Raw genomic sequence first — 24,149 nt, 5'->3', positions numbered from 1 at the left:
AACTCAGCGGGGCAGCGACCTGAAACCCATTCCTTCTCTCCAGAGATGCTGCCTGTCCTGCTGAGTTACTCCAGCTTTTTGTGTCTATCTTCCATTCTCATGGCGATTGGAAAACCAAGTCATACGGCTTGGTGACCTTATCATCATTCGACATGTAGATATTGACTGCTTTGTCAGAGAAAGAGGAAGAATGTTCTCTGAGATGGATGTGCATGGACCATCGACAAGTGTGACCAGTCACTTGATGTTGGCTTGGTCTCAAATGCAAAGACTTTTTTGAAAAATGTATGAATCCTTTTAGTAATATTCTCCAGGTCTCTTTATATCACACACAGTATCAGAGAGCAAGGGTTGGCAACGTGGTTCTTGATGTGAATCAGTGGATTGCTGGAACTGTTTCGGCCCATCGGTGACCTGCATTCCCTTCGTTTCTCATGCCCCGTGGGAAAGTGGCGTTCTGTTTAACGAAGGGCATGGATCCAAGGATGCTGGATGCCAAAGTGCGGGCATGACTCTCTCACCTCACAGCTTCACAGAAGGAATCTTTATCTTAAAAACATAAAGTCATATAGAGCAGGAACAGGCCTCTCGGTCCAGATGCCCCATCTTAGATCATCCTGTTTGCCCGCAGTTGATCCATGTCCCTCTAAATCTTTCTGATTCATGTATCTGTCCAAATGTCTTTTAAATGTTGTTATTGTACCTGCCTCACTTACTTTGGAGGTTGAGGGGAGAATGGATAGGAGTGTATAAAATTATGAGAAGCATAGGTGGGGTGGACGGTCAGAACTTTTTCAAACCCTAACGGATTAAATTCCAGTCACATAAAAAGTGGGATTAGTGTAAATGGGTGGTTGATGGTCAGCATGGACTCAGTGCGCCGAAGGACATTTCCACCTCTTTCCCAGGGTGGAAATGTCCAACACTAGAGGGCATAGATATAAGGTGAGAGAGAGAAAATTTAATGGAGATGTGCGGGGCAAGTTTTTAACACATAGAGTGGGGGGGCCTGGAGACAGACACGATAGTGGCATTCAAGAGGCTTTTTGATAGGCACATGGAAGGGAGGGGATAGAGAGGTATGGATCATGTACAGGCAGATGAGATCAGTTTAACTAGGCATCATGTTCGGCACAAACATTGTGGGCTGTAAGGGCCATTCCTGTGCTGTACTGTACTGATCTATATCCTTTGTGCTTCCTTTGGCAACTCGTCCCACTACCCTCTATGTGAAATAGCTGCAATTCAGGTTGCTATTAAACCTTTCCCCTCTCACCTTAAACCTATGCCCTCTAGTTCTTAATTCCCCTGCCCTGGGTAAAAAATTATGTGCATTCACCATATCTATTCCCCTCGTGATTTTACACACCTCTAAAAGACCACCCATCAGCCTCTTGTGCTCCAATGAACAAAGCCAAAGTCTGCCTAATCAATCCCTGTTAGCTCAGGCCCTTGGGTGCTGGCAATATCCTCGAAAATCTTGTCTGCATTCTTTCCAGCTTAATGGCATCTTTCCTTTGTCAGTGAGACCAAGACTGAACGCGGTTCTACTACAGGTCCACCACCGATTTTCCAGCATCCTTGGTTCCAGAACCTTTCTGGATCATCCGTTTTGCTAGAGGATCAGTGTTCACGGCCTCTGAGAGGGGTCCAATGGTACCGGTCCACCTAGGCAGCTGGGGAGCCCAGATATCAGGCCGCAGACTCAGCCTTGGAAGTCGGCTGTGGGAACGGATCCATGACTTCCAGAGCCCTGGCCGCAACGGGGCAAATTCAACCCATCGATCGGCGCGGAAGACCTGATGAGGTTGAGATCGGCCGGCTCACCTGGCTTAGTAACCATATTTTCGGGGTGGGGGGGGGGGGGGTTCTAGTAAGCTCTCATATTTTGTCCAGATGAAAGGAGATGCTGAACCACCTGTAGTGCGGCCTTACCGACATCTTATATAATTGTGACATAACATCCCAACTTCTGTACTCCAGCCCTTGACTGATGAGTGCCAGCGTGCCAGAAGCCTTTTGCACCACCCCACCTGTGACTCCACCTTTCACTATTGCACCTTCCATCGTGTTGGTCAATCAAACTGCCTTTTACTCAAGAGAGAATGAAATTTAGTGCACTGAGTGCACTTTGAGGCAAGTGTCATAGAAAGATACAGCATAGAAACAGGCCCTTCAGCCCACGCTGACCATCAACCACCCATTTACACTAATCCCACGTTTTATGTGACTGGAATTTAATCCGTTACGGTTTGGTGGGAAGGAATTTTTCGACAAGGAGATTATTTCTGAGGCCATTTGACTCGTATTAGTTTTAGAATTGACCAGGGAGTGTTTGCATAAATTGAAACATTTATTTCAAGGTCATATGGTTCATTTGGTTCATTTAATTGTATTAATTACAGCATAAATTCTCATTTGTGAATTTACGTTCTCTACCACTGTTGCATTTTATAACAGCTGAAAGTTACCTTGAATTTTAAAAAGTAAGTGCATTAGAAAGAAATGCAGTAGGTCTTTGCAATACGGTTAGATTCATTTATTTGTTAATAACGGTAATACGGCCCAGGCGAAATGTAACATCTGCCGGGAACATACGCAGCTAATTATAGGAATCACGTCAGCTCACAGCGTCAGGCAGCTGCACTGTTTGTGAGAGTGCTGTGGACACTTGCTGAGCAGTCAGGCCATCCCCAGAGAGGCTGTTCGCCATGCCTGACTTCTCAGGACTTTGGTAGTCCAGTAGGATTTCTGTGTAATTGGCCAACAAAAACCTCTCTTGAAAACACTGAATAAAATCCCATTGCTTACGACTGTGACATTGCCGAGTATTCCAGGGAAAAGCTAAGGCATGTTCCCGTCACATTGATTCCAAAAACCAGCTGCTATCTCGGAATCCATTGTGTTTCTGGGATTAAAAAACTTACAATAATTTTTCAGTTTCATTTTTTCCTTATTCTAATGCCAAGGAGTTTACGTGTACTTATTTTTAAAAACAAAACTAAGCTCCCCTGGTGACTTAGATATTAAAAGACATTTGGACAGATACACAAGTCGGAAAGGTTTTGAGGGATATGGGTAAAACACGGGCAAATGGGGACTTGCTTCGTTTCGTGTTTAGTTTTAGAGATACAGCGCGGAAGCAGGCCCTTCGGCCCACTGAGCCCATGCCGACCAGCGATACCCACACACTAAAGAGCCTGTCCCACTTGGGCATAATTTACGCGACATCCTAAAAATTGGTTGGCGCGTCGTGACGTGTACATGGCGTGTGTTGAAGCGTGGTGGCGTATGCAGTGACACGCGGTAACGTACGGCGCCCTAGGATATTGTGAGGCTCAAAATCCTTGCACGCCACCTGCGTGACGCATCCCTTGCGCAAGCTGACGTATTGATGGCGTACGCTGACGTACTGACGGTGTACGTGTAGTGCATGGTGACGCATGGTTACACACGGTGACGCAAGAACATTGCCTATGCTAATTTATTATGTGCCACCGTGCGTCAACGTCTGTAATCATGCGCCGCCCGTACGCCGTCGGCGTGCCATTTGAGCGCCGAACCACATGACCACGTGTGTAGCGCGCGTAGTTTTGAAAATTTTTGACCATAGTATCTTTGATTTTCACTGGGAAAATCCTTGCCACGGAGATCGGACTAGGTACGAACGACATCGCAAATGGCTCCCAAAGGGGGTAGGGCCCTCAGGGACACTTGGCTCGCACTAGATGATTTTCGCGCGACTGTCGCGAGTCAGTCACTACCGGCCTGTTGCGTAAATGACGCGCAAATGGCGCCCAAGTGGGACAGGCCCTTAACACTATCCTTCACACAAGGGGCAATTTACAAGCCAAATAACCTACAAACCTGTATGTCTTTTGAGCGTGGGAGGAAACTCCAAGGACCTGCACCCAGGGAACACCCTCGCAGGTCATGGGGAGAACGTACAAACGCCTTACAGACAGCACCCGTAGTCAGGATCGAATCTGGGTCTCTGCCGCTGTAAGGCAGCAACTCTAGGCTGCACCACCGTGCCAGCTTAGATGGGGCATCTTGGTCAACATGGATGAGTTGGACCAATGGGCCTATTTATATACTGTATAAATCCAAGCCAGGGTTTGAAGGCCTGAGCCATAGGGAGGGGTTGGGCAGGAGTTATCCCTTGGAGCACATGAGACTGAAGTGTGATCTTCTTTCCTTATCTGACACCATTTTGTCTCCTTTTCATCTCCAATCTTTGACACTATCTCCATGCATTGCCAATCAACTTACCAGGCTTTGTCCCCACCCCCCCCCCCCCCATATCTCTTTTCCAGTCTGAAGAAGGGTTCCGATCTGAAACGTCTGAAATGGGATATGGGGAGAAGGCAGGAACGGGGTACTGATTGGCGAAGATCAGCTATAATCACATTGAATGGCGGTGCTGGATCTAAGCGCCGAATGTTCTACTCCTGCACCTATTGTCTATTGGCTGTCTATTTCCCACCACCAATGCTGCTTGACGCGCTGAGTTCCTCCAGCACTTCGTGTTTTGCTCAAAATTCCAGTATCTGCAGTTCCTTGTATCTCCATTAGAAATCAAATTCAGGATGAAAATGTCCCAGTTTTAAAAGTAGTAATTGGCATTGCAATACTGAGCAAGTTCAGTGCAATATTTGTCGTGATCAGTTGCTTCTGGGTATACTTGTATTACAGGTTTGGTGGGTCAATTGTTTTAGAATTCCTCATTTGTTAACGGCCCCTCCTTTGAATTGATAGCTTAGAATAATCCGAATCTCGTGTTGCCATTAGGCAACAAAGGTTGCGGGAAATATAAGAGCAGGGGCAGGTTTAGCGAATTCCCCATCTCTGCTTACTCCTGTGTGAAAGTTCAGCGTTATCAAGAGCTTTACGGTGCATTAAAACCACTTCTCTTTCCGCGTACCTAATGTGTGCTTCCAGCATTAATTTCTTTTTATCATCAACATTCCTGTGTAAGGTCACCAACCTGAAATGTTGGGTGTTTCCCTATCTCACTATGGAAGCTGCCCAACAACCTGCGTATTTCCATAATTCTTATTCCATGAATTTTTATCTCAAATTTCCAAGATCTGCGTTTTTTTGCTTTTCAATTCTTTTTCAGTCCAGTGGAATTAGCGAACATTTGAAGATAGACCCAAAGTGCTGGAGTAACTCAGCGGGGCAGGAGGCATCTCTGGATTGAAGGAATGGGTGACCCATTCCTTCTCTTCAGAGATGCTGCTTGTCCCGCCGAGTTACTCCAGCATTTTGTGTCCACAGTGCAAACCAGCATCTGCAGTTCCTCCCAAGCAAACATGTGAGCCAGTATTTTGACTGTGGGACCCATTTTGTTTCTCAATAATTGCTGCCACGTATGCTGGACATAGAAAATAAAACCAGAAAACTGATAGAAGTATATAAAATTATGAGAAGCATAGATGGGGTACACGGTAAGAACTTTTTTCCCAGGATGGAAATATTCAGGACTACAGTGCATGGTTTGAAGATGAAACATAGAAACATGGAAAATAGGTGCATTCGGCCTTTCGAGCCAGCACCGCCATTCATTGTGATCATGGCTGATCGTCCCCTATCAATAACCCGTGCCTGCCTTCTCCCCATATCCCTTGACTCCACTAGCCCCTAGAGCTCTATCTAACTCTCTCTTAAATCCATCCAGTGACTTGGCCTCCACTGCCCTCTGTGGCAGGGAATTCCATAAAAGATGAGAAGAGCAACATTCAAAGGAGACATGTAGGGTAAGTTTTTTTAAACGGAGATTGGTAGGTGTCTGGAACGCACTGCCAGTGGTTGTGTTGGTGGCAGATGCAAGAGTGGAATTTAATAGGCTTTTAGATAGGAACATAGATATGCAATGAAAGGAGGGGAATGGATCAGGTGCAGGCCGATGAGACTAGTTTAATTGGCATCTTGTTCAGCACAGGTAATGCATACAAAGATATGTCGAAGGGCTTGTTACTTACCTGTAGTTTATGTTCTTTATTAACTTCAGGTATTCTTGTGGTTCTTGCTTTGTTGGGTATTTTTAAAGCAGAGATTGATAGGTTGATAATAGTAAGGGTATCAAAGGTTATGGGGAGATGGAAGGAGAATTGGGTTGAGAGGGAAAATAGATCAACCGTGATAGAATGGCGAAGCAGACTGGATGGGCCGAATGGCCTAAGTCTGCTCCTATGTCATATGTACAGTAACTGTGCAGAAGGAAACATTGATGCAGGTTTAGAATGATGACCTCCGTTATTGGTTTCTGACAACCTTTGAGAGATTTAGGCTTTTAATCTTTCACTCTGCAGGTTTGTTGCACAAAATCTGATGAGGTTGGAGCGACTGGGGATAACGCACGTGTTAAACAGTGCAGAAGGAAAATCATTCATGCATGTTAACACCAATGCAGAGTTCTACGCAGGCTCAGGGATCATCTACTACGGGATCAAAGCCAACGACACAGAGACATTCAACCTGAGCTCCTATTTTGAAGCAGCTGCTGATTTCATCGACAAGAGTTTGATGCAAAAGGATGGTGAGTCAGACGTGTGTCACAAAACTGTTACTATAGATCAGTGCTTCTTAAACTGATGAAGGGTCCACCCAAGGGCGAATGAAATTATTTTGCGGTGAATGAAACTACAGGGGTGAATTACTTAATTTATTTATATGTATATATATTTTCTATACTTAAAAAAGGCATGGCCATTAAAGTGGTTAGTAAGCTCTTATTGGTTTTAATGGCAGTGGAGCTTGAAATTTGATATGTTTTTTTCTCTCTACCTATGATTTTCTCATTTCAAAGTAGTAGGATATTTCCCAAATTTACTGTGATATAACCTTTAACGGAAGACCAGACGAGCTTGTGGGATCATAAATGTAGAAATGGCAACACTGGAGGCTGGCCGTGGGCAACTGTTGAACTGTAACATTACTTTGTGTTGCCAATTTAGCTACTTTTCTGCTAGAACTAGAATTCTATATATATTTACTGTACTTCAATCTACCAGCACTTATTTGCATCAAGCAACATGAATTCTAGCTATATTAAGGAGATTTGAGCCAGGTTTTTGGGCAATCTAAGGTCAGATTGTGCTATTTTCCTGTCTTGATATTCTGCATTTTATATTCTAGCGACCAGTATTTTGTGAGTTTGATTTGGTAACCCTGGTTACACCACCACTGCTGCAGACCAGGGCAGGGCAGGGCAGCGCGGGAACAACACCTGGGCCATTGTGAAATTCACATACATTCTTTAAAAATATTATTAAAATATTTGCTCTGTGGTGCAGTCGTTAACTGATTGGTGGCATTTTCAGTTTTAAATTTTGATTTCTAAGTATTCCAAAAAAAAAGTTGGATACTAATATATTAAATCACATACTCCATGGTTTTTTGAGTAAGTTTTCCAAGAAAAAAACTGCAGTAATCAAAGCCCGAAAGGGTAGGATGGGGCAGAAGCCCAGTGTTTAGAGTTCAAGAAGGAATTGCAGATGCTGGAAAATCGAAGGTACCCAGTGTTGAGATGTTGGAATGGTTCTTTATCATTCTAATAGAATGATTTTCCAACAGCAGTGGTAATTAAACTTTTTTTTTTCACTCCTTTACATATTTTACAGTTTTCTTTACATATTTTTAGGATGTTCAAAATGTTGAATAAAATAAACTCTTAAGAAATTAGTTAATTTATGTTTTTTGCTCATGTGATAAAATAAATGATATATAAAATTATACACAAGGGAGAATAAGACGAAAGTTACCAAAAAACATAGGAAAATTTAGTCGTGAATGAAATTTTGTGATAAAGACTCAAGGGTGAATGACACTGAAATAGTTTAAGAAGCACTGCTATAGATAACTTGCTGTAGTGGTTGTGAATTTGTTATCTCAGCTACAACACTTGTTGCTACTTAATGCACTGAGTTGATGTTCGACACAATAGTAAGCTCTAGTTCCATTGTCCAGCAGCCTTGCACATAACTAGCTGATAATACCTATAAGCTGATAAAGTGAAGGCGAAAAGATTTAATAGGAATCTAAGGGGTAACTTTAACACAGAAAGGGTGGTGGATGTATGGAACGAACTGCCAGAGAAGGTAGACAAAATTGCTGGAGAAACTCAGCGGGTGAGGCAGCATCCATGGAGCGAAGGAAATAGGCAACGTTTTGGGTCGAGACCCATGTTCAGACGGATGTGAGGGGTGGGGGGGGGAAGAGAAAGGAAGAGGAGGAGCCAGTGGGCTGAGGGAGAGCTGAGAAGAGGAGGAGAAAGCAGGGACTACCTGAAATTAGAGGTTGATGTTCATACCGCTGGGATGCAAACTGCCCAAGCGAAATATGAGGTGCTGCTCCTCCAATTTACGGTGGTCCTCACTCTGGCCAGGACAGAGGAGGCCCAGGACAGAGTGAGGCAGGAACAATTGCAATATTTAAGAAACAGTCAGACAGGTACTGTGATAGCACAGGTTTGGAGGGATATGGCCCCAAACGCAGGCAGGTGGGAATAGTGTAGCTGGGACATGTTGGCTGGTGTGGTCAATTGGCCAAAGGGCCTGTTTCCACACCGTATGACTCTGACTAGCTGCAATTAGTTGGGTATCTATTTAATCATGGGTATATAAAGGTACAACATAATGCAGTCCAACAAAGTTCATGATTGAGATTAGCATTGTGTAATGTTCAACAGGCTAATGGCTGTTGGGAAGAAGCTATTCTTGAACTTATTGGTTCAAAAAATAAATTAAGTGTTTTCAATAAAAAATAAGTGTATATAATTCAGTGATTTAAATAAAAATACTGGAGTTTAAAAAAAGTATTGGTTAAAAATCCACCTGTTTCTTTAAGGAAGACAATCATCCTTCACTCCTAGCATTGAATAACTGTGACCATCACTGTGGTAACAGATAGGTGTCATAGAGTCATTCAGTGTGGAAACAGGCCCAGCTTGCCCACACAGACCATGTTTAGAGGTGACCTCTGGCACAGCTCAATAAATGATCAGCTTGAGGACAATTAGAGATGAGTATTTTATGTTACCAAGTTGTTTTTCATGTATATTAACTGAATCCAAATCAAAAGCAAACCAGTTCTCATTTTGCAAAAAAACAAATTTATTTCATTTTTCTGTGCAAGTAATCCATTGATTCTTGGGCAGTGCATCTTTTGAGGACAAACAGGTTCCTGCATGGATTTCATTCCTTGCTGTTGGTGTCTGTGGAGGATCGTTGTTTTATAAGCTGTTAAGCAATTTAAGTGTACAGGAAGGAACTGCAGATGCTGGTTTGCACAGAAGATAAATACAATATGCTGGAGTAGCAGCATCTCTGGAGAGAAGGAATGCGTTCGGGTCGAGATCCTTCAGACTGCAATATTAAAACATTTAAAATGTAGTTTTTTACTTTTTAGAGCTGATGGCTTTTACCATCACAAAATAAAGTACTGGCTCTTGGCATTGTGGAGTAAAGTTAAATGAGACGTTGTACTGAATTAAACAGAATGTAAAACAGCATGATGGCACTAAAATATCTGTCTGGACAGCATGGTGGCACTAAAATATCTGTTCAGTCTGAAGAAGGGCTTCGGCCCGAAACGTTGCCTATTTCCTTCACTCCATTGATGTTGCCGCACCCACTGAGTTTCTCCAGCATTTTTGTCTACCTAAAATATCAGTCCTTGCTATGAATTGGAACCAAATTTGATGAAACTGCATAACTCCACAGTAAAAAAAAGGTATGCAATTTATGCTGTGTAATAGAAATAATTAGGTAATAAAGAAAGGGAAATTAGGAAACTGAAACTTATAGGTCATCTGCAATTTATAATAAATACTATTAGAATATAATGGAGATTGATGTTGGCTATTTAATTCTGACCTGTGACTTTGTAATGATCTCCACTTTTGATGACCCATTAAGCATTTCCTCTGGTCAAGGTTAGGAGGTTGATGATTTTTTTTTTTAATGATCACGCATATCAGGCAACCATCTCTCTTCTCTTTCGGTGCTGATATAATAATGATATAATCCATCACTGAAATACAGATAATATTTGGCAAAGACACAGTTAATAAATCAGAGAATTTAAGGCCCATCTGAAAACTTTTCTAATATGTTAACATAAAACACCAACATCATTCCCATAGGGCGTTGAGTTTTTTGTAGAGGGAAAACAAAAATCTTTTTTTTTGATGATATGTTTCAGTGTAATGGCCCTGAGGTTTTGTGACCATGCAGTACCTTTGTTGAGGAGTGGTGGTGTAATTTCCATTCCTAGGCTTGCAGATGAGTTATGACAAGACCACAAATAAAAATTGAATATGCAGGTGATGCAAAACTTGAATTAATTAATGATTTGAATGAATGAATGAATGAATACTACCTAACTTTATTGTCACATCTGATGAGTAACTGTGAAATACTTTGTTTCACAAACCCAAGGTATGGAAAGACCAATGGTGCCGCAAAGTTACAAAGCATGCCACGCCAGGTCCTCCTTTGTTCCATCCCCCTCCCCATCCCCCCCCCCCCCCCCCCCTTTTATTTCCCCCACGTCAGGTCCTCCTTTGTTCTTCCTTGATGAAACTTTGATGAAAGTTCATGAACCTAAAACATTAGCTCCGTTTCCCTCTTTACAGATGCTGCACGGCATGTTGAGTGTTTCCAGAATTTCTATTTTAATTTCAGATTTACATCAGCTGTAGTAGTTTTTTTTGATAAGGTTTGCATCTTGTGAACATGAATGCTGGTTCAGTTGTCTGACACACTTTTCATTCTTCTGTATCAGATGTCAGGGGTGTTGTGAATTTGCCACCCATTAGTAAGGAGATAACATTGAAAATATGCTTCAGCATGTATGCATATGTATGCATATGTAGCAGCTGTACATTTCAATGCCTCGCTTCTCCTTGTGTTCAAACAATTCTGGTTTGCAAACTCTGAACCCCTTGTTCAAGGTGCAAGAATCATGGTGACTTTATGTGCTGCCTCAGTGAATACTATTCTTACACTACAATCGTTGCATTGTTGTTCTTATCTCTGATTGTGCTTATTTATTGTATGAATTTATCGGTTGTATGCAAAACAAAGAATTTCACTGTACGTAGGTACATGTGAGAATAAAGCATCATTGAATTGAATCAATGAATTGATACTGGGAAATCGAATCTTTTCAATTGAAGTAAATATGTGTAGGAAAGAAATGCAGATGCTGATTTAAGCCGTTGTGAGTAGTTGGGAGAGAGAGGAGGAGAGAGAGCAAGAGAGAGCATAAAGATCTGCATTTTAAATGTAGAGCGATCACAATAAATAGTTTAAGAAGGAACTGCAGATGCTGGAAAATTGAAGGTAGAGAAAAATGCTGGAGAAACTCAGCGGGTGCAGCAGCATCTATGGAGCGAAGGAAATAGGCGACGTTTCGGGTCGAGTCCCTTCTTCAGACTGATGTAGGGGTGGGGGGGGGGGGGTCGGCAAGAAGAAAGGAAGAGGCAGTGGGCTGTGGGAGAGCTAGGAAGGGGAGGGGAAAGACGGAGAAAGCAGGGACTACCTAAAATTGGAAAAGTCAATGTTCATACCGGTGGGGTGTAAACTACCCAAGCGAAATATGAGATGCTGCTCCTCCAATTTACGGTGGGCCTCACTCTGGACATGGAGGAGGCCCAGGACAGAAAGGTCAGATTTGGAATGGGAGGGGGAGTTGAAGTGCTGAGCCACCGGGAGATCAGGTTGGTTATTGCGAACCGAGCGGAGGTGTTAGGCGAAGCGATCGCCAAGCCTACGCTTGGTCTCACCGATGTAGAGCAGCTGACACCTAGAGCAGCAGATGCAATAGATGAGGTTGGAGGAGGTGCAGGTGAACCTCTGCCGCACCTGGAAAGACTGCTTGGGTCCTTGGATGGAGTCAAGGGGGGAGGTAAGGTGACAAGTGTAGCATTTCCTGCGGTTGCAAGGGAAAGTGCCAGTAGAGGAGGTGGGAAGGGTGGGAAGGGACTAGTTGACCAGGGAGTTACGGAGGGAGTGGTCTCTGCGGAAAGCCGAAAGGGGAGGAGATGGGAAGGTGTGGCAAGTGGTGAGAACCTGTTGGTAGTGGCGAAAATGTTGGAGGATTATTTGTTGTACGTGAGTTCTGGTAGGGTGGAAGGTGAGAGCAAGGGGGACTCTGCCCTTGTTACGAGTGGGGGGATGGAGAGTGAAAGTAGAGTTACGGGGTATAGAAGTGACCCTGGTGAGAGCCTCATCTATAGTAGAAGAGGGGAACCTCCGTTCCGTAAAGAATGAAGACATCTCTGTTGCCCTGGTTTGGAACACCTCATCCTGGGTGCAGATGCGGCGTAGACGGAGAAATTGGGAGTAGGGGATGGGGTCCTAACAAGAAATCGGGTGGAAAGCAGTGTAGTCCAGAAAGCCATGGGAGTCAGTGGGTTTATAGTGTATGTCGGTCAGTAGTTTGTCACCTGCGATGGAGATAGTGAGATCTAGAAACGGTAGGAAAATGTCGGAAATGGTCCAGGTGTATTGAGTGCCGGATGGAACTTAGTGGTGAAATGGATGAAGTCAGCGAGTTGTGTGTGGGTGCAGGAGGTAGCACCAATGCAGTCGTCGATGTAGCAGAGGTAGAGTTCGGGGATAGGGCCATGGTACACCTCGAAGAAGGATTGTTCGACGTATCCTACAAAGAGGCAGGCATAGCTTGGGTCCAAGCGTGTGCCCATAGCTACGCTCTGGATTTGGAGGAAATGGGAGGAGTCAAACAAAAAGTTGTTAAGGGTAAGGACCAGCTCCGCTAGGTGGAGGAGAGTATCAGTAGACTGGATTGATTGGTTCTGCGGTCGAGGAAGAGGCTTTAAGGCCCTTTTGGTGGGGGATGGAGGTGTAGAGTGACTGGACATCCATGGTGAAGATGAGGTAATGGGGGCCTAGAAAACGGAAGTCATGGAGGAGACGAAGAGCATGTGAGGTGTCTTGAAGGGAGGTTGGAGGGATTTAACCAGGGGGGATAGGATGGAGTCGAGGTATGGGGAATTAAGTTCGGTAGGACACGAGGCAGAAACAATGGGTCTGCCAGGGCAGTCAGGTTTGTGGATTTTGGGGAGAAGGTAAAAATCAGGCTGTGCAGGGCTGGGGAACCATGAGGTTGGAGGCTTGGGAGGGCAGGGAGCTGGAAGTGATGAAGTCAATGATAGTGTTAGAGATAGTGGCCGGGTGCTCGTCTGTGGTGACATGGTCCAAGGATAAGTAGGAGGAGGTGTCTGAGAGTTGGCACGTGGCCTCAGCCTTGTAGAGCCAGACTACCATGGCACGCCAGACTACCATGGCACCTCCCTTGTCGGCAGGTTTGCTCACCCAGCATAGCCCTCCACCCACTCTGGGTTGTTGCAGAGTGAGTGGAGGGCTATGCGTTCGGGGGGGAGAGGTTAGAGTGAGAAAGGGGAGTGGAGAAGTTGAGGCGGTTGATGTCCCGCCGGCAGTTGAAAATATAAAGGTCTAAAGCCGGTAGATGGCCATGAGGAGGAGTCCAAGAGGAGGGGGTCGGTTGGAGACGGGAGAAGGGGTCATCGCTGGGGGGTGAGGACTCCTTCCCATGGAAAAACGCTTGGATGCGGAGGCGAAGGAAGAAGAGCTCCACATCGTGGTGGACGCGGAACTCATTGAGGTGGGGACGGAGGGGAACAAAGGTGAGGCCTCTGCTGAGGACAGACCGTTAGCTATCTGAGAGAGGGAGGTCAGGGGGGATGGTGAACACACGGCAAGGATAGAGGTTGGTGCCGGAGGAAGGCAGGTGAGTGGACTGAGACGGAGGCGATGTCTGGTAGGGGGGTGGTGGGTTGTCAGGGAGGAGCGGGGCATGAGGACTATAGTGTGGGTGGGGAAGAACTATACAATAAATAGTTTAGTAACTTTTGCATGACTTATATTTTATGGATAAATAAGTACATTAATGTACATAAGTAAATAAGTACATTATTCATTCAAGTAAGATCAACCAACTAATGCATCACAGATATTTTCGGCTATCTAATGTAGATTTGTTTGTAATATTTCTTTGTCAATTTGAAGATGCAATTTTGCAATTAAATGTGCCTCAGATGTTTAGATTAATGTTCATGGTAACCAAGTCAAGCTACAGATGTGAGCTTACTTCTTTGCTGTATTTTAACTATTCTCTGTATCTCCAGCAAGTTTGCCACGTAGGCAAGGTTGCTGATGATGCTGAGTTTTAAAGGAAAATTTCTGCCGTTCTATTCTGCAGATTTGTTCTGAGCGAAGTGGAATGCGACTTGAATTTGGATAGACAAAGGCAAAATTGCCAGGCTGGACTCAATTACAGGATACAAGATACAAGATAGATTTATTCATCACATGTGCCAGATGGCACAGTGAAATGAAATTCCCATACAGCCATACAATAAAAAAGGGACACAACACACTATAGGGTTTGACATAAAACATCCCCACACAGCAGAATCAAAGTTTCCCACTGTGTGGGAAGGCACCAAAGTCAGTCTCTTCCTCCATTGTTCCCCGTGGTCAGGGCCTCCCCGTGCCCTCCGCAGTTGCAGCCACGGGCGGCCCGATGTTCAGGACCGCTCACCGGGGTGATGTAAGTCCGACGTCGGGGCTGCGGGACGTCCTCAGCGGCGTGGACACAGTGTTGGCCCCCTCCTACCGGAGTCGGCGGCTTCCAAAGTCCGCAGGCCGCGCCGGGTGGATACTGCTGCTGGAGACCCTCTGCAAGGCGCCCCAGGACTCCACGATGACAAAGGTCAGCGCTTCCCGCGTTGGAAGCTCTCCGCACCAGAGCTCCACGATGTTGGAGCAGCGGCTCAACGCTTTGGAGCTCCAAACGGCGTCCCGGGTAGGTATCGCCCGCTCCGCGGTGACTTCAGCACTGCGCCGCCGCTGTAGCAGCCCCAGTCCGGTTCCCGGTCCCCGGCAGGAAAGGCCGCTCCAATCCAGCTGGTAGGCCGCGAGGTGGGGGGCGAGGACGCGACTCGGAGAAATAGTCGAGTCCCTGCCCGGAAGAGACTGGGAAACGGTTTCCCCCTTACCCTGCCCCCCTCCCCCACATAGAAAAGTAAAAGTTTCCCCCAACACAAGACTTTAGGCTAACTAAAAATAATAAAAAAGATAGAAATAACAGACAGGCTGTAGGCAGAGGCTGCTGCCAGTGCAGCGCCCCTAGGGTAGCTTGGGTTTACACCAAGAGTTACTTCTGTTATTCATCTCTGTCCAACTGCCAACCCTTGACCTTCAATTGCTCAGTCTCCCACTATCAATACCTGGGGTTGCCATTGACCATGAAATGATCGGGGGCCAGCCACATAGACACTGTGGCTACATGTGCTGGTCAGAGGCTGAGTTACTTGTGATGAGTAACATGCCTCCTGATACCAACAGGCTTTCTGCTATCCACAAGGCCTAGGTTAAGAGTTTCCACAAGATGTACTGCATTTAATCACTCAGGCCTCCATTACCAAGATAGACAAGGGCAGCAGGTTCCTGTCATCTCCTCACCTGCAGGTTCCTTTCAAGGATGTACAGTATCCTGACTTGCGAATGATTTACTGGGTTGCAATGTTGGAACTCCCTCCCCGGCAGCACTGTGGCAGAACCGTCTTGTGAAGTGTGGCAGTTCAAGATAGTTGCCCTATCCACTTGTTCAAAGGTGATTAGGGATGGACATTAAATGTTGATCTAACCAGTAATACTCAGATCCAGTAATATTCTTTCTTATTGAATTAATCACTTTTGTTTACCCTTAGTATTAATAGCAATAGTGTCCCAGTGGCACAGCTGGTAGTAGTGGTCACATCGCCAGAGACCCAGGTTCGACCCTGACCTTGGGTGCTGTCTGTGTGGCGGTTGCATGTTCTCCCTGTGACCGCATGGGTTTCCTCTGGGTGCTCTGGTTTCCTCCCTCATACCAAAGGCGTGCAGCTTTGTAAAGTAATTTGCCTCTGTATATTGCCCCGAATGTGTAGGGACTGGGTGCAAAATAGAACTAATGTGAATGATAATCGATGGTCAGTTTGGACTCAGTGGGCCAAAGGGCCTATTTCCATGCTATATTTCTAAACTATAGCAAAGTAAACTTAACCACATAACATCAGAATCAGAATCACACTTTATTCGCCAAGTATGTTTGGCAACATACGAGGAATTTCATTGGCCAGGTCAGTCACACAATTAAAAGCAATAGATCACTCAAAAACACATTTTAACATAAACATCCACCACAGTGACTTCTACCCGTTCCACCCCTTCCCTTAGTTCTTCCCCGGTCGTGGGCCTCGAGCCCCTGTTGACGGGACGACCTTGACTCCCGTAGCCGGCAGCGTTCGGGCCCTCCTCGTCGAGGCGATCAGCTCCCGCATCGGGGGGGGGGATGTCAGATCCCCCGCGCCGGGTGATCGAACCTCACGTCGGGGCTGGTTGAACCTACTGCAACTTTGGAGCTCTCGACTAGCCTCTCCCGAAGACTGCGAGCTTTTGATGGTAAGTCCGCAGTGGGAGCGATCCCAGGCAAGGGCTTAACAGCTCCGATGTTAAGTTCGCGGCCCGCGATAGGGCTCAGTCCGGGGAGGCTTCCAGCTACATCGATGGAAGGCCGCAGAGTGCCCGGAGAATGTGATCCAAAAATTAATCACATTTCCGGCACGGTAAGAACTTGAAAAAAAGTTTCCCCCGATCCCCTCCCCCTACATAAAACAAACCGAAGAACATTAAAATAAACTTTTTACACACTAAAAAAATAACAAAGAATGAAAAAATGAACAGATTGTCGGCGGCTGCCATCACCCCGGCGCCCCTGGTGGCCATTGAGTGAACATGAAGTTGCTTGATAATGGGCAGTGCCTATTCTTTAGATTATATTATGGATGCGAGGTCTTTTATTCAGGGGTCCGCTAACTTTAAAAATGTTGCAAGACCTTATGCTAATAAACATGATTTCACCCTGAAGTGCAAAGGATTCAAACCATCCTCCAAACTCACCAGAAATGTGAATCTATTCACACTCTTCTTTTGTAAGTGTCCAATTAGTTTTTTTTGTTATACTTAACCGAGCAAGAATAAGAATGACATAATCTATATAACAAAGGGTGATGGTCATGATGCTGGACGTTGAAACGTGATGGAAAATGTTTGGGGGAAGGTTGTGCCCCATCACAACTTCAGCTCGGGTCTGGGAGAAAATATTTTACTGGGAGCAATGGACAAAGTGCTGGAGGAACTCAGCGGGTCAGGCAGCGTCTGTTGAGGGAATGGACTGACAACATTTGGGTCGGAACCCTTCTTTAGACTGATTGGAGACCAGGGGGAATAAAGTTGGTAAAGAGCAGTGAGGGCAGGACACAGCCTGGCAAGTGGTCGTTGGAAAAGGGACATGTGCTAGAGTAACTCACTGGGTCAGGCAATATCTCTGGAGCACATGGATAGGTGCCATTTTGGACTAAATCAGGCTGAAGAACCAAAAAGTTACCTACGCACATTCTCCGGAGATGCTGCCTGAAGCACTGAGTCACTCCAGCATTCTGTGTCCTTTTGTGTAAACCAGCATCTGCGGTTCTCACAAGGTCGGTGTGGGATTGTGAAGGGGAGTTTAAATGGTTGGCAACCATTTGCGTGCATTTGACAGTGAGTTGGCCATTTTGTTGATTTGGGGAGAATCAGAAACTAATTTGTACGCCGTTCCTTTTCTTCCCCCCCCAGGGCGAGTGTTCGTGCACTGCCGTGAAGGGTACAGCCGTTCACCCACTCTCGTCATCGCCTACCTCATGCTCCGACAGAAAATGGATGTCAAATTGGCCCTCCTCACCGTCCGTCAGAAACGGGAGATCGGCCCAAATGATGGATTCTTGCGACAGCTCTGTCAGTTAAATGAGAAATTGGTTAAGGAGGGTAAAATTAAATCTTAATCATCTTGGAAGTAGCCAGTGCCTGATCAGAATTAATAGATGCCTGAGGTTTCGATGTACCAAATGTTGTGTGTTGAATTTAGGGCTGGGACAAAGTTTCATTTTTTCAATAATTTCTTCAGTGGGACTAACTTTGTTAATAGGAATTGAGAAAGAGAGAGGGGGCAAGATATGAATAGTCCTGCGTTACATTTAACACATCATTTTATTACCAACAACTTTCGTAGCACCCTTAGAATCTGATTGGGGAATGTTGGTCTTTGGTCGTTTATCATGCAGGGAAATTTCTTGGTTTATCGTGCTTGGTTATTGTATCATGTTACAGCTAATGAAATGAACCGGTTAGAGATAGCCCACCATCATCATTGGCGATCTCTCGAAGTCGAGTATGATTGTCCTCCTGGTGGGTCCTCTTTGTGGGACGTTCAGGTGGTGTGTTCCTTCAGATGGATGCCCGTGTGTGGCATCGTTTACTGTGGGGGAGACTGGCGCACGGACAACTACCACACGGTCCTTGACAGAGACAGACCCGGGTGCAACAGCAAGGACTCCACTACAGTTAGGAGTCCCTCCCTTCTTCCACCTTCTCAGCCGTTGTGGTGCTCCACCTGTTGGCCATTCACCGTCCTCCTCCTGTTCCACCGTTGAGGTCTTCTTCCTGGGCCACGCTTGGGTCAGGGACCTCCCCCTCGACCCGCCCACCACGGGTGACCCTGCCAAGAGCGTAGCACTTGACTGTTTTTAGCTCTGAGGATCATAGGCACACGCATGCATCTCCACCACCACAAAGTGGTGACCCTCGGAGATAAGCCCACAATAGTAGTTTACTGTTTTGCAATTAGTTCATTTATTTGGACTTGATGCAGTTACCGAGTGAGTATCATAAACCTGCAAATTTTCTTGCATTACGAAGTGGCTGCATTTTCAGTGAACTTAAATTTAACTTCCGTTCTGTTTTCACTTCACCTGCGGGCTGTACTGCCCAGCACCATTGACAAGTTAGCACACTGTGCAACAAGGTATGAAGCTCTCCAGTTAAACTCTAGGTGTTCCCCAGGCTTCTCAATTTTAGCGCTGGGTCCTTAAACAAATGAATGGTGTAACTGGTAGATAATGACATTTGGCCACGAATGAAAATCAAAAACTAAAGGGTTCCTGACTTTTATTTTTTTTTCCAAAGAATCTTCCTGCCCAGCCGAATGTTTTTTTTTTGTATATTTTTTAAATTACATTTATCTTTAGTTAATCTACATGAACACTCTATGTTTTGACCAAATGTGTTTTCTCCTAACTGTTGCATTATAGAGCAGAGAACTGAAAAGCACAGGAGCAGGACCTTCAGCCCACAATGTCTGTGCCAAACATGATGTCAAGTTAAACTACTCTGTGTGATCCATTCCCTGTGTTACCATGCACCTATGGAGCCGCAGCTTCGCTCCATAGATGCTGCCGCACACGCTGAGTTTCTCCAGCACTTTTGTCAGCCTCAGAAACTCCTCCATTGTACCTACCTTCACCATCTGCCCCAGCAGCGCATTCCAGGCACCCACCATCCTCTGTGTAAAAGACTTGCATTCTTACATGTGCCTAAGTATATGTTCCTGTGCTTGGGGATAGAAAAAGCTTTGAAATCAATAATTTGCAGGTAGTTCGATCACTTGGTTATGAGTCGTTATAGCGTCAAAGAACCGTACGGCACAGAGACAGTTCTTTTGGCCGACCAATTTGGCGTGTTGGGCTAGTCGCATTTGCCTGTAAACTCTTCCTATCCATGTACCTTTTAAAAGTCGCAATTGGTAATGGATTTGGAGGCTGTGAGCTGAAATTGATACAAATCTGCAATGATTTTGTGAACAATTGGGTCCAATTCAGATCTTGTGACCTTTCTCGTCCCTGCTGCTCCCAACACAGATCCCATTTTTGTAAAATATGTTCCTTGACAAATTAGTTGGAGAATCTAATCCCTTTAATTATGGTAAAGCTTCAGCCGTGGAGAGTTGCCAATAATGGCTCAGCGTGCTACTTTGTCAGTTGGAGAAAACTCTATTTCAAGTAGAGAGTATTGGAAAATAGGGTTGGAGAAGCAGATTGGATATTTGGTGAACAAAAAAACAAGGTACCTCAGCGAGTCAGGCAACATCTATGGATGGAATGGACAGACGACGTCTCGGGTCAGGACCCCTCTTCTGACATAATCCCCAGTTTTTAGTAGAGTCTGAAGAAGGCTCCTGAACTGAAACGTTGTATGTCCATTCCTTCCACAGATGCTGCCTGACCCACTGAGCTCTTCCAGTACTTTGTTTAAATAGGTTTTTTAATGGACCCGCTGAAGAAAATTGAAAAACACCTTTGGTCCCAGCCATGTCTAACTAATTTGCATTTGCAAGATGTTGTGACTATTTCTATATCTAAAAAGTGTGTGTTGTTAGGACTGTAGCAATAAGATGCCTTTAATATTGTCAGTTGTTTGTGTACTTTGTAATATAAACTGGGTTTTTAACATTGTAGGCAACATCTGAATCTTGCATGACCTCAACCTCTTTACCATCACCCACATTGCAGATACTAACATAATCCCTGCTATTTATCTGCTTCATCCTCCTGCTAAACTGTTCAGTGTTTTTGGTCCAGATTCACAAAGAAAAGTCAATTCATGTGGCTTAGAAAACTTGAGGTTGCAAAGTGCATTCAGTATTGAAAAGAAGTAAACGCCATCTTAAATGTTTGGTGTGCTAACACATATGGGTTTTCCCAATGACCCAGTGGGTACATACTCAGTCCCAGGTATAGCGGTAACCTACATAAACTGGTAAGCTCACAACTACTCTAGGTTCTGCTGGCCAACAGTGGCTGTGCACTAGAAATCTGGGCGGAACAGTGGCACAACTGATAGAGCTGCTGTCTCACAGTGCCAGAGACCCCCGGGTTCGATCCTGAGCTCGGGTGCTGCCTGTATGGAGTTTGCACACTCTCCCTATAACCTCGTGTGTTTCCTCCGGGTGCTCCGGTTTCGTCCCGCATTCCAAAGATTTGCAGGTTCATTGGCCTTTGTAAATTGGATGAGCAAATAAGATAGCATAGAACCAATGTGAATGAGCGATCGATCGATGGTCGGTGTAGACTTGGCGGGCTGAAGGGCCTGTTTCCATGCTGCACCTCTAAAGTAAACTAAACTAAATTGTTCATAGGAATCATGAGTGGGGCTAGGAAGCCCTTCCCACCCCAGTTCACTATCACGAGACTGATGTCGGAAGGTGTCTATTCAATAATATTGAGTGAATGAATGCAGGAACAGGTTCAGAGAGGAAACTGATGGTTGCTTACCCACAAAGAACGTTCACATGGGAATTGTAGCCTCCAGAACCCATTTATCTACACTCCAGGATGCCCAATCAAAGAAGGAAAGTGAGAACAGATTGGAAGGTGTGCAAAATTAAAGTTAAGTACAAATTTAATGGCTTCTGATGTTTATCTCATTCGACGATCATGCTTTGACTTAGAATGTGTTGTTACTGTATTTAATTCATATGAGGCTCTTTTTAGATGACATTGTAGCTGAACGCCCATATACAATGGACTCCAGAAAGTTGAGTAGAATGAACAAATTGAAAGCCGTATAAGGCTGGTTTGGGATCTTTCTTTTGTCTTCCAAAGATCTGTGATTATCACAGTGACAACATATTTCCCCTTCTTATCCAACAAAAATTCTTGCCACTTGCAGAAATGAAGAACGATTGAAGTTACGACACAAAGAACTGCCGATGCTGGAATCTTGTGCAAGACACAAAGTCCTGGTGTAACTCAGCGGCTCAGGCAACATCTATGGAGGGTATGATTGGCGATGTTTCTGGTTGGGACCCTTCTTCAGACTGATTGTAGCATGGGGAGAATGCTGCAAAAGAGAGGTGAACTGGGCTCAACAGCCTGACCTGGGAGCTGTCTGTGTGGAGTCTGCATGTTCTCCCTGTGATCGTGTGGGTTTCCTCAGGGTGCACCGGGATTCCTCCCACATCCCAAAGACGTGCAGGTTTGTTTGTAGGCTAAGTGGCCTCTGCAAATTGTCATTAGCCTGTAGGGAATGGATCGAGAAAGTAGAATAACATAGAACTAATGTAAACGGATGATTGATGGTTGGCGTGGACTCGGTGAGCCGAAGGGTCAGTTTCCAAGCTTTATCTTTCAATCAATTCAATCAATCAAAAGTCAGCAAAGGTTGCTTTTCCTGATCACTAGTCAGTGGAAGTAACTGCATAGTGCACCGACTGGAATGGTTGTCAGCTGAAGACTGATTAGATTTGGCTGTGATTACCGACAGAGACGATGGCAAATTGTACTAGATATCTATCAGTGGTCATTCTGCTGTGTATCATCTGCTTAAGGGGTCTTTCCCAGCACAGAATAGTATTTGTTAGTTTAGTATGTTTTATCAGCCTAAATTAATTGAGCAGCACTGCTTAATATAGAATTTGATAATCTTACCGTGGTAACCTCAATAGTGTTAAGTCACGTGTTGTAGCGGTAGATCAGATCTCAAGGATATAAACGGCACCTGCCCCTTACACACACCCCGCACCTCACTCTCATGTGTGTACACATTTCTTCCACCATTTCCCGCCTCCCCCCTCCCCGTAGTCACCCTGCTCCTTTCTTCTCCGTCGTACTATCATCTCCCATCCCATTTATCCTCATTTATTAACACTGTTCTTTCTTACCTCACCTGCATCTACCTATCACTTGCCATGTGTTGTCCTGCCCTGCCCCCACCTCTCTTTTCCAGATCTCTCTCCACCTACTCCAATCAGTCTGAAGACAGGCCCGGACCTGAAACGTTGCTGTCTATTCCCACCACAGATGCTGCCTGACCCGTGAAGTTCATCCAGCACTTTGTGTTTTGCTCAGAATCTCAGCGTCTGCAGTTTCATGGGCCAATGTTTTATTCTGCGCTGCTGTAGTTTCAGGAGGTAACACGTCTGATTTGTCTGAGAGTGAAGAGCAATTGGTGAACATCTGGCCTGGTTAAATGATCTGTGATTAACAAATAACTAAAATGGAGATGCTTCAAATAGCTGTAGTTATTATGGGCTTCTTTTTGCCAAATGAGTTTTATCAAAAAGGAGTATATTTTTATTTATCCAACTTCTTTCATATGATCTCTGATTTCCACAGTCCCAAAACTTGATGACCAGATTTTCCCGACAATTATTGGTGTGTTTCTACTCAAATATGATTATGAACATGTTTCTATTTTAGCTGCATTGCTAAAGATTGGTTGACTTCTAATACACTCACAGAAACAGTTTGTCTTTGCCATTGATGTTTCAAACCCTAACTTTGAACTAACAAATATATTTATTGAAGCCACATTCCTTCAAACAACATAGAACATGGAAAAAGTACAGCACAAGAACAGGCCCTTCGGCCCACAAGTCTGTGCAGAACGCTATGTGCTAAACTAATCTCATCTGCCTGTACGTGGTGCATCCCTTTCTATTCCCTGCACAAAGGAATTCTCAATGAAAGAAGATGTGAATTCACTCTGAAGATTCTAAAACTATAAGCAGCTACACTGCACGGTGGCGCAGCAGTAGAGTTGCTGTCTTACAGCGCCAGAGACCCGGGTTCAATCCTGACTACGGGTGCTGTCTGTACAAAGTTTTTACATTCACTCCAGGTGGGTTTCCTCCAGGTGCTCTGGTTTCCTCCCACAATCTAAAGATGTACAGGTATGTAGGTTAATTGGAATTGGCAGGGATTGTAAATTGTCCCTCATGTGTAGATTAGTGCTAGTGTACGGGGATCGTTGGTCTGCATGGACTCGGTGGGCCGAAGGGCCTGTTTCCCCGCTGTATCTTGAAACTAAACTAAACTACAAGGTTTGTAGGAAGAAACTGCAGCTGCTGCTTTAAGATAGACACAAAATGCTGGAATAACTCAGGCAGTATCAGGAGAGAGGAAATGGGTGACGTTTCGGGTCGAGAAGGGCCTCAACCCGAAACTTCACTCATTCCTTCTGTCCAGTGATACTTTCTCATTGAGTTACTCCAGCATTTTGTGTCTAAACTACAAGGTTAATCAACATGACGCCAAAGCAGTTGGACTGAAATCTATGTGTTTCATGTTTTACTATTACAGATCTTGTGGAGGTGCTTTTCAACTCTTAAAAAAAAAATCAATTGCATCTGAACCTTGGCAGTTGTAATTATCCATCTTGGTCAGCAGAGTATAGGGCAGC

General features: G+C 44.9%; 2 protein-coding genes across 5 annotated transcripts in view; one reads left to right on the top strand and one right to left on the bottom strand.

The window, feature by feature from the left end:
- Positions 1-20,424, top strand: part of dusp3a (dual specificity phosphatase 3a) — a 40,666-nt gene extending 20,242 nt beyond the window's left edge. For 3 of the 4 annotated variants that reach the window (XM_055657199.1, XM_055657197.1, XM_055657198.1), the window contains exons 3-4: positions 6,315-6,541; positions 17,712-20,424. In XM_055657199.1, coding sequence (XP_055513174.1) covers positions 6,315-6,541; positions 17,712-17,917 — 433 coding nt within the window. In that variant the 3' untranslated portion in view covers positions 17,918-20,424. Of the gene's footprint in view, positions 1-5,680; positions 5,760-6,314; positions 6,542-17,711 lie in introns of all 4 variants that reach the window. The other variant, XM_055657200.1, reaches the window with a different exon arrangement.
- Positions 1-24,149, bottom strand: part of LOC129710299 (ras-related protein Rab-18-like) — a 76,860-nt gene that overhangs the window by 40,640 nt on the left and 12,071 nt on the right. The window lies entirely within an intron of this gene.

Source organism: Leucoraja erinacea, chromosome 27, assembly GCF_028641065.1.
Source record: "Leucoraja erinacea ecotype New England chromosome 27, Leri_hhj_1, whole genome shotgun sequence".
Lineage (NCBI taxonomy): Eukaryota > Metazoa > Chordata > Chondrichthyes > Rajiformes > Rajidae > Leucoraja > Leucoraja erinaceus.
This window is presented reverse-complemented; position numbering and strand designations above follow the sequence as displayed.